At 47.4% G+C, this 14584-nt stretch overlaps 2 protein-coding genes across 2 annotated transcripts; one reads left to right on the plus strand and one right to left on the minus strand.

The window, feature by feature from the left end:
* Nucleotides 1-90: 90 nt before the first annotated feature.
* Nucleotides 91-6888, plus strand: F5J12DRAFT_781726 (uncharacterized protein; the record flags this gene model as incomplete). The annotated part of the gene is made up of 26 exons (XM_051742604.1): nucleotides 91-140; nucleotides 292-571; nucleotides 624-874; nucleotides 959-1084; nucleotides 1129-1396; nucleotides 1468-1496; nucleotides 1674-1765; nucleotides 1813-1905; nucleotides 2035-2073; nucleotides 2122-2193; nucleotides 2329-2500; nucleotides 2645-2681; nucleotides 2716-2795; nucleotides 2999-3124; nucleotides 3408-3649; nucleotides 3698-3721; nucleotides 3858-3922; nucleotides 4123-4132; nucleotides 4332-4438; nucleotides 4487-4567; nucleotides 4679-4817; nucleotides 4888-5101; nucleotides 5432-5487; nucleotides 5551-5738; nucleotides 5779-6105; nucleotides 6508-6888. The coding sequence occupies 26 exons, from the start codon at nucleotides 91-93 to the stop codon at nucleotides 6886-6888; spliced, it is 3549 nt and encodes a 1182-aa protein (XP_051601322.1).
* Nucleotides 6889-12460: 5572 nt separating this feature from the next.
* F5J12DRAFT_718872 (uncharacterized protein) lies at nucleotides 12461-14055 on the minus strand (the record flags this gene model as incomplete). The annotated part of the gene is made up of 4 exons (XM_051741135.1): nucleotides 12461-12651; nucleotides 12910-13168; nucleotides 13400-13715; nucleotides 13739-14055. The coding sequence occupies 4 exons, from the start codon at nucleotides 14053-14055 to the stop codon at nucleotides 12461-12463; spliced, it is 1083 nt and encodes a 360-aa protein (XP_051601323.1).
* Between the last annotated feature and the right edge of the window lie 529 nt (nucleotides 14056-14584).

Genomic DNA, 14584 nt, shown 5'->3' on the forward strand with positions numbered 1-14584 from the left:
TCGGAATCAATGTCAGAAGATCCAATCAGGATCAAACTATACTTTATCTATATATAGTAGCAGACTGGATGATAGATGAATCAGCTTACCATGTTTGGCTATGGTACCAATCAACTGGAACAAGACCATACTAACAATGGGTATGTATCATGACCAGAACATTACTTGGCCCCTGGAACTTTATTCAAGAATGGGTGACAGTAACTATGAGGAATGGACTCCAAATTTTCTTTCAACAGAGGGTAACATTACCTGCAACTAACCAACCCCAACACCTTCTCCAACATTCAGAATGGCCAGCAGCAATCACAGTACTAATTGTGTTAATACCTCAGATGAGGAGGACTTTTGCTCTGATGAGGAATCTAGCTTGGATAGCATGGAGACAACAAAATCTGCACCAGGAAAGCTGAGACTAGACAAACTTCAAATCCTCCAAGATGGTCTAAATGATTGGAAGGAAGCTGACACAAACAAAAGGGCCTCACTGATGGAGGGCATGTGGAACAAAATCAAATGGCTAGATACTAACAAGAGCCTCAAACAAAATGAATGGAATAGAAAATGGACAGTAAGCTTGACAGTTTTAATGTACTCACAGTCATATTAAGTATATTTTACAGGCCATCAAGCACTGGATGTATAACAACAGTTGGTCCTGTGCATGGAAGGCCCTGGTCAAGTATGGCTCCAAATGGATGGCCCTAAAGGTGATCAAGCTGCAGTGTAAGAAGGATATCCAGCAAGTACTTGTGAAGGCCAGAATACATCCTGGGATGTCAGCTATGATCAAACATTATCAGCCAGCCATTCAGAAGGTAGTCCAGTCATTGACCAAGGCTGAATTGGACCAGGCAGCCCATTTGGCAAAAGAGTGGAATGAGAGAAAGCTGCCACCCAAAGCCAAGGCAGAATAAGCATCCAAGTTCTCCCATGGGCAATACTAACTTAAATGCAGGGCAGCAACAAGTAAGGGCCAGAAGTATGCAAAACAGTTTGCATATGACATGTGGAAGCAGTGTGGGATGAGAGTGGTGATCATGTCAGCTTGGAAGGATAAGGAAGGTGAAGTGATGGTTGGAGTGTGAGTGCCTTCCTGACAGGCTTCACCATATCTGACTGGTGTAGGAATGACTTCAATGATGAGCTGGGTGATGGAGAGCTCTATTTGGATTGGGAAGACCTTCATGGAAAGTGGTCAGCCTATGCAAAGAAGGCCTTTGGGGCCAATGGTACAGAGGATGGTAGCAGAGAGGATGAGGCCAGTCAAACCACAGTAAAAGCACAGAAAGGAAAAAAGCAGTCTCAATTCTCCCTGTCTACCAATGATGATGGCACACCCATTCTTCCAAATCTCTTGGACTTACAGACACCAGAATTAAAGGACATCATGAGGGTGTTTGTAACCAGCCATTATCATACATGCCAATTTCCTATGGTTGATGAGTTACTAACATCTAAACACAGGCTTGGCTTGTGGGAAGACAAATGCCAGTGTACCTTGGGCTGCAATAGCTGACAACCTGGGCATCCTATGTGTCTTCCAAGTATCTTCCTCCCAATATCCTGTTCAAAGAGCCCACCAGGCTGACACATCATGAACTAATCAAAACCTTGGAGTTCTGGAAGGAGTGACAGCAGGAGCACCCAGAAGATGTCTTCCAGTTCTGAAGGTGGAGATCTCAGGATGGTTCCCTGGAGGAGCTGGTCACCAAACACCAACACTGGTCAGACAAAGCCAAAGGGAAGAGACCCTGGATGGAAGGTGAGGTCATGATCAATTTGGATATACATAACTGATTGCACATTAAGTAAATTCTCTTGATGGCTCTGACTATGGACATCACTCAGAGGAGGAACCAGCTCCTCCCACAAAACCTTCCACCAAACAGCAACGGATAGATGGTATGTTGGAGCTGGTCAGATTCTTTACTGGTAACCCTAACATGACCTTGGAATTGTGTGCTGAAGATCATCCCACTGGAACATCCAATGCACAGGAGGACAACAGATGATGGAACCAGTCCACATCAGACTGGCACAATATGGCTACTGCATACCCCAAGCCAGCTGGTAAGTGGTATCCAGCAACAATGAATATTGCTGATAGAATTGTATCAGACAATCATGCCAATGATGGTGGCAATTTAACTGCAAGGAAGCCCAAGCCCAAGCCAAGAATCAGATCCAATGGTTGGTTTCCATGCACACTTGGTTAATCCTCTCATTACAGCATTCTACAGCAGCCCAGAATGATAAGACAGTCATATCACCTAATGATCATAGGTATACATCCATAACACAATTACACACACTTATCTATGTCAGGAGTTGATCCAGTGGGTAGGAATTCAAATGCCAGGCCTAGATGCTGTGTGATGGACAGGGAAGATGGACTGTTGGATCAAGCAGAAGAGGATGGTGTGGCTCATTGCCCAGAGCAGAATCATAGGCCCCCATGGTGGCCAGATGATAATTATCCTACTCCAACCATGAGGAGGTGATGGTAGAATTGAGGCCAGTACCTACTGTTTTCCAGTAGACTGGCAACAACCATATATAGTGCACAGTGCAAGAATTGCCAGTGAATTACCAGCCCCATAGCTACCATGTACTGTAACCCACTGTCATAATCCAATTGCAGCCAATTTGTGCACTTCTCCAATTCCATTCAACATAATGTTCATTGAAATGAGTTAAATATACAAATTAAAGCTGGTCTGGTTTAAGATGGTAGCCTGCCTATGCCTGCCAGCTCTTCCTCCAGAAGATCTGCTAACTGTTGCCAGAATCTGGTAAGCATGGCATGCCACTCAACATGTGATCACCACTCCCTGGTTGCATCCACCAGGGTATTGGCATAATACCTATATGCAGTGATCAGATTGGCATCGTGTGTGGCATTGATGTCTGGCTGACATGCCCCACTCCTAGCCATGATACTGGAGATCCACCTTGACATTTGAACTGGTAGACATGTTTAGCTATGGTTGCATAGGAACTTCTGGACTTACACTCAGCTTGTGGAGTATCAACTCCTGGCTGTATGGCAAACTCCTGGGAGACTGCTAAAGCTCCAAATGCAACAATGGGATTGGCACTGGCGATGGGGATCTAGCCAGTGGTATCAATGTGGAGCTGAATGATGCAGGAGCATCTGAAAGGTCCATAGGTTGACAAGGACCAGGGAAATTGCTGCCAGGTGATGTGAATGTTGTTGGGCTGGGAACCAGGATAGGATTGCAACAGGCTGGTGACACAGAGGGAGTTAAGGACTGAAATTGGGGCTCATGCAATAGGATGAATGGTCATGATGATTGGCCAGCTGCATGAGTTGGGTAGATGTAAGCTGACAATCTTGTGGCAGCAGGCAACTGAAATGCTGGTTCTTGTAAAGGACTGACCAGTGGGGACTGGAATGGTGGGGGCAACCCCAAAGGCAGCTTGTGCAATGGCATACCTGGGGCAACAGGTAGTGGTAATTTGTCCCATGCTGGCTCAAGTAATGGGGTGCTGTCAGAGAGGTGTGTTGATATGGAGTCCCAAGGAGGCTCAACCAATGGGCTGCTAGAGGAGGGAGATGGTGCCAATGACTCCCATGCTGGTGCTATCAAAGGTGATCTGGGTGAACCAGAGGACTGGAAGGAGGGTTCCTTTCTGGTTGTGCATATTGTTTGAGCTGGGGACAGCTCAAAAGGTGGCTCGCATAATGGGGATGATGGTGTGTCTGGCAGGTCATCTTCAGTGAACATTTCCTCATCCTCATCGAGAGATGCAAGCTGCTGCATATCATGGCATGATGAAATTACTGCACACAGTCATTAGAAGTAATGGTCCTTGGACTGGTTGACTTACAGAGTTTATCTGGACTGCTGGAACTGAATCTAACATTTCTGGGAGCCATATGAAAGTTCAAAATGTTGTAGGTGTTTGAGAATGATTTCAGGTACCAGTGATAAGATTGCATTACACAATATTTTTTCACTAGTCATCATGCAGGATGTGCAAGTGCATACATAATGGAAATGGGCACTTAGTGGAATGACTGTCAACTGCCATACATTACTCCCACCAAAATATGTTCAATGGTTAAACCAGTACATTGACTATTGTAAATCACAGCATCACTGGAGTGAGCATTTGTATTGTGCTTATGTAAGCCTGTTGAATGGTGTATGCTAGCCAGCAAATTCACCACACCACTCAAGCACCCACCACCTGCACACCTAAGCTTTAACAGCACTATGTCTACTGCCAACACCAGCACCTTCATCCTGGCACAATTGACCAACAACATCCAGCCAGTCATCACTGCTGAAAATGCCAAGCAGATGGTCAAGGAGGCTGCCAGGGTTACAATGCAGGCACTGAGAGGACTTCAGGGCCAGGGACACTAAGCACTGGGGCAAATGCAGCTCAGCTTGTGGGGGCCCAGCTGGTAAGTGAAATTGCACAGCCATGATATCCATTCCTGACATCTATGTAGGGAATGGTCCACACAGTTGTTGAACATCTACCCCTGGCATTCAAGATCCCTCCACATCTTATTGCTATCAATATGCACATGGTTGACCTGGCAACAATCTTTGCCATGCAGATGTGGCTGCCTTTCAACCAGATGATGACAGCATGAGAGGCCAATGTGAAGGATCATGCATGGTATTGCCTTTGTCACCAGCCTAAGTCTCACCCATATTACAAGGTCATGGAGGAGCTTACCAGGCCTTCATCAAGGGCCAAGCACCAGGCACAGCTGGTGGATAAGGGGAAGGGGAAAGAGTTGGGTATGGATGAGGCTCAAAGGATTTGGCTTCTGGGTGAGCACTAATTCTGAGGATGGCAATTGAGTAGACTGCTGATATGGGATCCTAAGATGTGCACCCACAGACACTATGGCTAGGACCACTGGAGTTGTGATGCAGAAGCTGGGAAATGAGGAGGATCAGAACAGGGAGAAGGCACAGGGCTGTAGCCAGTCAAGATGTGGCCAGCCAGTGGCCAAGCCTGTCGATGCCAGTGATCAGACCAGTAGAGGCTGGAGCCAGTCAAGGAGACCAATGAAGAAGGCAAAACCAGCAGTCAACAAGGATGTGCAGGACCAGTGAGACATCAACAACCCTCCTGAGTCCTGAGAGGTAGTGCCAGAAGCTGAGCAGTGTGTGAGATGCTGGGACAGGAGTTGGCCCTGTATGGTGCTAGCTGGCAGGGCATGCTGGAAATGCCACTGTACCAAATACTCATGCAGCTTGTTCAAGGGGAGGGAAGACAAGTCCAAGATGCAGTGAAAAGCCTCCTGTTCAAGGCCTCACTGGGAATGATCCCCAGAAGACATGGCTGGCCTTCCCACCACTTCAACACTGGCTGCACCAGCTCCATCAGCTGGTTGACAAGCCAAACATCAAAGGGCACCAAGCTGAAATCAATCTGCTAGTCCATCCAAAGTAACAAGCTGTCATTCATCTCCTGGCCCATGGACTGGCTGCCCCAGTAAGTTATTCACAGTCCTATGTTTTTTGCTAATCAGTTGAACCTAATATTTCTATTGAGTAGTGGAAATTATTACTCTGTCATGGCTATCCCAGTCATGGTCTCATGCAAGAAGTGTTGCAACAGACCCACCCATCACTCCAGCACCAACTACTACAACTGGTGCTGATGATCCATGCCATTGTGACAAGTATCAGGAAGAGGTTACCATCATCAAGCAGGAGAATTCTGACATGAGGCAGGAGATAGAAGTAACCTGTACTGAGCTTGCTGCTCTCCATTGGGTGGTAGATGCTATCTGTAATCACCTATTCCCAGCCCCAGATGTGCTTAACCATCCTCTGGTCCCATTTCACACTACTTCCAACCCTACACTGGTACCTCACATGCCAGTCCATGGTGGAACTTGGCACTGCAACCAGTGTTGTAGAGGTTCAATCATCCCAAAGTGGCTCAAGACAGGAGTCCACTGAACCCCCTCCCCAGCTTCATTTGAGGGAGGTGCTGGCTTGGAAGTACCTCCTTCAAATGTCAAAGCTGTGCATGGACCTGCTGGAGGTCTGGCAATCTCTATTACTCCACCACCACCAGCAGTCAGATCAGTGCCTGGACAGGAAGGTAGGATGGAGGTTGACTAACATCAATGTACTTGTCATTTCACAATCCATTTGTGTTTTTTTGTCTTTGTACTTGTACTTTGTTAAATGCAGCAATATATTCTATACTGTCAAAATGTGATCTCCAGGAAGAAGTAGCTACCACTACTGGTAGTTGTTACTGTATGATTCAGATACTGGAAAACCAATCTGGTATGGTGATGTCTGTACCAAGGCCATGGTGTTACAAGCACTAAGGGCCAATGGAGTCATGGTTCACCTAGATGATTGAATGATGACTGGCCTGCATAACTCAATTGTTTTTGCTGTATAGCATGATGGTGACTTTCATGGTATTGTTCTGGCTTGCTGGAGGCTGTAAGGCATTGAATTCACAGTTTAAATGTACTGGGTAGTTGGCTAGTCTTCTGGTCATCACCAGAGCCACCATTGTGGTAATACATGCATCTCTGGCATGGTACTGGTACCAGTACATACACACACTGTGGACCTGCTCCCAGGAGGTCAGGCAGGTCAGGCATGGCATGGTATAATTTCTGGGCAGGCCTCCATGGCATTGGCACTGGGATGGCATTCATGGCATTGGTTCCAGGACAGCTTGACTGATGGCCTCATGGCATTGGGGATGTGCCAGAACTCATTACAATGGTGCTGTGACAGCCTGCATGATGGCCTCATGGCATTGGGGATGTGCTGGAACATATGGCATAGATGCTGGGACCACTTCCATGGAATTGGTGTTGTGCTGGAACACATTACAATGGTGCCAGGATGGCTTGCATGATGGACTCATGGCATTGGGGATATGCTGAAATACATGGAACTGGTGCTGGGGTGGCTTCCATGGCATTGGTGTTGTGCCAGAACACATTACAATGGTGCCAGAATGGCCTGCATGATGGCCTCATGGCATCAGGGATGTGCCAGCACTCATTACACAGGTGCCAGGATGGCCTGCATGATGGACATGTGGCATTGGGGATATGCTGGAATACATGGAACTGGTGCCAGGCTGGCCTCCATGGCATTGGTCCAGTGCTGGTACACATTACAATGGTGCCAGAATAGCCTGGATAGGCCTCATGGTATTGAGGATGTGCTAGAATACATAGCATAGGTTCCAGGATAGCTTCCATGACATTAGTATTGTGCTAGAACATATTCCAATAGTGCCAGGATGGCCTGCATGATGGCCCCATGGCAGTGGCAATGTGCCAGAGCATGTGGCATTGGTGCCAGCATGGCTTCCATGACATTAGCATTGTGCCAGTTCACATTAAATCAGTGCCAGCTGGGATGGCTTCCATGGCATTAGTCCTGGGTTGGTGTTGGCCTGGCTCACATTGCATTGGTGCTGGGATGCCTTGAATGGCATTGGTATTGGGTCTGCCCATGTGGAATCAATGCCAGGACAGCCAGCATGGCATTGGTATTGTGCTGGCCTGCATGGCATTGGTACTTGGCCTGTTCATATTGCATTGGTGTTGGCCTGGCTCACATGGCATTTGTCCCAGGATGGCCTGCATGGCATTGGTGGTGGACCAGCCCACATGGCATTGTTGCTGGGATGGCTAGCATGGCATTGGTGTTGGGCCAGCTTGCATGGCAGTGCTGCCAGGGGTGAACTCAGGGGCTGAGCCCATCCATACCTTCCAGGGACACCCAACTCTGGGCTTACCTGGGACTACTCATATTGCAGTGGCTACACCCTAATCCCACAGCTGGCTTGTACCCCATGATGACAATTCTAACCTCTGCCCAGCCATTCTCCATAATGACTCCTACTCTTGGGCTCACCTGTATGCTATGGTGACACTCATTTATTGGGCTCTCCCATAGTCCATGATGACACTTACTCCCCAGCCTGCTTGTAACTGACAATGACAATTCAAACCACAGCTGCACCATTCCTCATGACAACATTTCCTCTCAGGCTCAGCTGTACTACATGATGACACTCATCAGTTGGGCTCTCCCATACTACAAGGTGTCAATAGGTTCATGGCTCTCATGTAACACATGTGCACAAGCCATACATGGGCTCAACCTCCACTGACCATCTCATATGGCCTAACCAGGTGCATGGGCTCCCCACTTATCCTTCCTTCTGCACTCATTTCCCTTCACTGGAGAAGCAATGTGGCAAGCCATTACTCAATACCTGAGCTGAAGGGAATCCTTACCCAAAGAAGGTGTTTGTCTACCACAGCTTCAAAGACTACCTCACAACACTACTGTCTTGACCAGATACTGAGGCAGCAATGGACTCTGCATGTGATGATTTACATGCCTCATCCTCACAACCACATTTTGTGAAGAACCCATTTGAAGCCCAGTTCCTTCAAGAGTTCCATGGGCCTGTGCCTGGGAAGCACTTTGTTGATTGTGGAGATGAAGGTCAATATGTGTTTGCACTTCATGTGGATTTCTTCAACCCTGGAGGTATGAGTGTATGGGGACCAAGCATGTTGTCTGGGATCATTTCAATGGCATGTCTCAATCTGCCATTGGATCTGAGGTACAAGCCAGAAAATCTTTATCTTGCTGGCATTATTCCAGGCCCCAAACAGCTGTCACTCAAAAATCTTAATCATTACATATGACCACTGATGAATGACCTAGTTGCTGCTTGGGATTCTGGCATTTGCTTTTTGAGAATGGTGAATCATCCTGGCAGATGAGTTACATGCAGTGCCATCACCCTTGTTGTCTGTGATCTCCCTGCCTCTTGCCACCTTGCCACTTTCACTGGAATTGGGAGTCACTTCTTCTGCACTGTTTGCAGCTGCTACCACAAGACAAATTACAGTCAGATGGACTTCAACAACTGGATGGTGTGTGACAAAGACAAGCTCCACCAATATGCAGAGCAATGGAGGGATGCACATACATCTTCTGCATGTGACAGGATCTTCAAGGAATACAGTGTTCACTACTCAGAACTGTGGTGTTTGCCATATTGGGACCCCACTCACCAACTTGTCATAGATTCAATGCATTGTATACTCAAGGGCCTTGTTCAACTCATGTGTGCAGTCCACTTGGGTTAACCACAGAGACTTCTTCCACTGTGCACTCTGTAATTCCTGCATTTCACTATGAGTTTAAGTGGGTCATCCCTGGTACCCCCAAGGCATTGTCTATGACAATGAAGGAGATCATGCAAGTCTTGGCACTTCACAAGCTTCTTGTTTCACCAGTCCCATCATATGATGACAACACAGCTGTTGAGTCCTTCATGACCAACTTGTGGGAGTTGCTAGTCCACAAAACTGCTTTCCCTCTGAAATTTTTTTGCCAGAGCTTAGGGTGTGTTCCCTCAAAGAGTGGTAAAGTTCTCAAAGCTGATTATGCCAAGGTGCTTGTTGCTTGGGTAAGTTATTCCTGATCTTACTATGTGTCCTGCAGCTGATGCAATGTATACTCAGTGGCTGCAGATGCCCTTGTCTGCATTACAGCACCGACCCAGCAAGTTTGCCAAGTCAGACATGTTGAATCAAGTTCACAAAGTTATTTGTGATGTCATGACACCATCATGGTTGGGCTCTGTTCCCAGCAATTTTGGCAATGTGTCCACTGGCACTATCAAGGCAGATGAATGGTGCTCACTGATCATGGTTTATCTTCCCCTAACATTGATCAATCTTTGGGGTACAAGTAATGACAGTTCCAATGATGGCACAGACCTTAAGGCTGTTCTCAATCACACAATGGATCTCATTTCTGCCATCAATCTTGCCTGTGCTCAGACCATGAGTACTTTGCAAGCTTCTGCATATCATGCCTATATTGCCAGCTATGTTGGAAAGCTGAAGGAACTCTATCCTACACTTGATGCACAACCCAATCACTATGCATTGTTCCACATATATGATTACCTCCTACTCTTTGGACCTGTGCAATCATGGTGGTGCTTTCCATTTGAGCAGTTGATCGGGGTGCTGCAACATCTTCTGACCAACTACCAGACAGGTTTGTGATTGATGGATTAAGCTGTAGAACTTGGAAACTGAATCTAACAAACAGGAGAGCTGGAGAAAACAATGACTCAGTCATATCTGAAGGCTGGAAGACTTTGTAGTTGGTTGTCTTGACCTCACTGCCCCCCTGCTATCCATGAATGTAAACTTCTTCTTGATTGTGCATATGGTACTATGGATGGAGGTTGGGAGACCCATGGAGATGCATTGGATGCTGGAACATGAGTGCCTGACAGTGCTAAGCTGGTAGTGATGCTGAAGGACTTGTTTGAACTAACCCAACAGCAACATGTAGTCCTACATGCCCACCTCAAACTTGACAACACCATGTACAGCAGGTTCTTGACTCATGATGGCAACTTGCTTATTCTATTCTATCCAAAAGGCAACTACAAATGTTTGCCCATCCCTGGCACTATCAAGTATATCTATGGTTGTGATGGGGTATTTGTCTTTGCTGTACTGCAATATTCCTTGCTGCCACATGCTACAGAATCAGATCCATTTGCTGCCTACCCCCACTTTCCTGCCAAGTCATACTCTTCCACACTCTCAAACCACTTGGATACCATCAAATTATCATGGTGTTATGCCCAAGCAGAGTGACTTTGTCAAATGGACTAGGCACAATGTGTGCAAGGGGAATACTACAGGCTGAACTTGTCATAACCCCTATGGCTCAGTTATTGTGAAAGTCCAACAGAGGTTTGCTCCTTCTGGTGAGTTCTTCTGAGATCACACAGAGGAGGGAACAAGGACAAAAGCAAAGGGATGAAGCTGAGTTGCAAGTAATTGAAAAACTGAGGATACAAGGTAAAGTACACAGGTTTATATACCCCTAAGTACAAGTACCATATCAGTTGTGACACATATCCACAGTAATCAACAACATGATCAGTCAAATACATAAGTCAGAACAAGTCATATGGTGTCATATGATGGGGATGGCAAGGAGATGAAGGCTATACTGGCTGTGCAATCAATGTGCAGCAAGGAGCCAGACACTGGAGCAAGGAAACAACATACAAGCAATATAACCAAGTCAGAAAGGAGAAACATAACAAGTCATCCATCAGAGAGGGCAGTGGAACACCAGATCTTCCAAGGTGGTGTGATTGACAGGTATTGGAAATACCACAGAACATGGAGATCCAAGGGTCCCTTGTAGCATCCAAACCCCTAGGACAGCAATGATTATGAAAGACACAACAAGGCATGTGATGCACGTGACCGCAAGAAGTCAAAAAAGGAAAGACCCCTGATGCAGGTGTAACACATGGGTTGTCAGTCACTTTGCCAGGTGGGCTGTTGCAGGTGATTGCATCATCATGCTGTCTCTTTGTCAGGTGAGCAATTTTGTCCTCTTGCCCAATGATATTTCCATTAACTCTTTCATGCAGGACTGATCTGTGAGCTTCACATAGTATAAAATCTGGTTGTCATTGCTGTTGTTGACAGAAATTGGGTGCTTGAAGTAAAATGATAGTGATTTTGGGTGACCAGAGGGCGATGGGTGGGTGATTGGCAGGCAATGGGCAGGTGACCAATGGGCAATTCATATAAACTGTACATAATACTTTACATTTCAATCAACATTTTGTCCTCATCCCAAACTTCAAAATTAGGCAGAGTATTTATTGTTCGTGCATATTTGGAATCTTGGTCAACACACGAACATAGTGCATTCTTGATGTTTTGTTGAAGTCACAATGTGAAGACGAAATCGGAAGTTTGCACGCACATTCAAACCACTACCAAACTTGAAGCTAAAATTGACGTTCTGACACCGTCGATACATGTGCGTAAACTTGAAGTATTAGTAAACATTGAGGCGTTCACGAAAACTTCAAGTTTCGCCTTCAAAAAATTGTTGAATTAATTTTCAAGTGCAGTCTTTACATTTTCTACTACATTAAGACCTGTCCTTAACTCTCCAAAATCCGTTGTGTTTTCCGACACGAGTACACGTCCTGATTCAGAAAATGGGTTGTCAAGTCGACACTACTATTACATTCTTCGATCTATACTGCTTGGATGTCTGTGGTCATGATTGAGTGTATCGTAAGGAAAGATAGAACTGGACATATTAGAGATTGCAAGAGATCATATGTAAGAGTGGTGAACGACGAAGGAAAAAGAAGAAAATTAGCATGCAATTTTGGAGCCTAAAACTAGATGTTCGGCAAGAGCAATGCGTAAGAAACCACAATTAGAAGCGCCTAAGGAAATCAAAAGTCAACGGTATGGATGGGGGGGATTTGGATACATCCCGTGTATCCGGTGTAAGCAAAGTGAATAGGATAGCTAGATAGAATACGAACAGTAAGAAACATTGCGGGGGGGAAGATCATACCACATCGCAAGGGGAATTTACAGTCAGGCAACGCCAATCTCGATAAAACTTCTCCACTTCCACGAAGACACGCGCTCCTCCGAATCGGCCTTCAGATCGATGAAACTACGCAGAGGAAACCATGATTCAAGCGTACTCCGTCGTTTGCGTCCGCGAGACATGGCTGTGGAGGCAGATGAAGCTCCGACAACATTGCCTACAGGGGAGGATGCAGCTGGGGCCGAGGACGACATCGCGGGAAGTGACGAACTGCTCGCCAACGCAGAAGGCTCAACAACGAGTGTCGTCCCGGATAAAAACAACGGCGCAGACCGTGCAGGTGAGGGCGAGAATCGTTTCCGGATACGCTGATTATCGTCTGCTCCAGGCCGGACTTTGTTGCTCACGAAGAGGCGCGAAGAATTGGGAGGGCTCTGCCCTTCCTCACCTCCTTCGTCCTCGACGTCCCCCATCGAGCCCACGTCTTCAACACAAATGGTCGGCGCAATCCGCATCTCCTCACCCCCAGGGCAAGTAACAACTGTATCCTGTCGGTTGCCCTCGCCGTCGCCCTCTTCGTCCTCGCCATCGCTCATACTCATGAAGTTACTCTTTCTGCGTCCATCTCCACGCCCACGGCCCCGCAATCCCAATCTCCCCCTACCTTCTAGACAAGCTAACGCATCCATTCTACTCCGCATTCTGGCTGATGAAGTGATACTTTCTGAGCGCGCAGGTGAAGACGCGCGACGCTGGTGATGAGGCTGATGTGGGTCCGCTCCACCGTCTGAGAACGCCGGCGAACGAGGAGAGAAAGGTGGTGGTGAGAGCAATGACGAATCATACTCGACAAGAGGGACTGAGTGAGATGCACGGCGATGTGAAGATCGGGGCGGATGAGGTGATGAGACGAGTACGTTCAGAGATGACGTATACGAAGGTGTAGAGGGTACAAGCGAAAGATACGGACGCGATGGTTGCACCAGTCCAGAGTGTGATGGGCTCGGAGGTGCTGTCCTCGCTCCCTTCTGCAACGGCAAGGGGGAAGGCGGCTGCGACTCTGCGCTCGGAGGGTTGTTGGGCAGTAAAGTCGTACCTGCCGATGAGGACACTGCCGGAGGTTCTGGGAGTGACGTCAATGGCACCGGCTTCGGAGAGGGTATATTTCGCAATGACTCTCGCGAAGGTCGCCGTGACACGACCGGCACAGCAAGCTTAGGAGGGAGAGGAGGAACACGTTTAGGAGTGAATGCGATATGCCTCTCACGTCGGCTGTGCAGGTACGTCAGCAGGAGTATGCTACATGGACCAAGAAGACACACAAATCGCTGTTCAGTTCTGAGGTACAGAATGTCCAACTGGTCGATCGCGACAACATGGAAGTTTTCCGCTTGTGAGAGGTCTGTTGACGACTTCGCTGCGTCTGAGCCGCTATGGACCTGGCAGAGCTGCTTGCTAGATCGAGATACAGGAATGACCGCAACTCGACCGTGTCGCGTCTGCCCGTCCGCAGTGTGAAGTAATAGGCAGATGGGTCGTCGTCGTCGACATCGTCGAGGGGGACGGTCTCTGGGGATGTTTGCAGGAGACCCCAAGTGAACAACGGAGAGTAGCCAGAGGACAGACACCGGGTGGACATTGCACAGCGGGCGCCCTCGAGGCCACCCCAATTGTTATATACTTCAAAAATAAATATAATTTATAAATAGCGTTTACCGATGCAATGCGGCGTCGGTCGTCACGGCAATGACATTTTATATTTTATGTTTACATACCGCAATCGTCTGCCAAGCTTGACTAACAGGACCAGTGCCCGTCAGCCCTGCCATGACACCGACCACTCTCTGTCTGGTCTGGCTCATGCCAGAGTAGCCCTGTTGACTACGCCCCGCTTCACAAAACAGGGACCCGTGGAGAGGCGCTTGGGACAGCCATGGACACAGGAAGACATTGCGGACCGATGGCACCACACATACTCACGCCAAATATACCAGCAATATTGCACGGTAATTGACTGCGACAGTGCGACACGCCTAGTCAAACTCCTTATCAGATTACTGCACTGCTTGTCAGCGCAAGAGCTATCCCGCAGCTACGCCGGAATTCTCGAATTCGAAGCTACCAAGACAACCTGCGGATCACAGTCGAAATCAAAGATTGGAAGGAAA

Source organism: Pisolithus orientalis, assembly GCF_024613125.1.
Source record: "Pisolithus orientalis strain OTSU chromosome Unknown F5J12scaffold_9, whole genome shotgun sequence".
NCBI classification, from domain to species: domain Eukaryota; kingdom Fungi; phylum Basidiomycota; class Agaricomycetes; order Boletales; family Pisolithaceae; genus Pisolithus; species Pisolithus orientalis.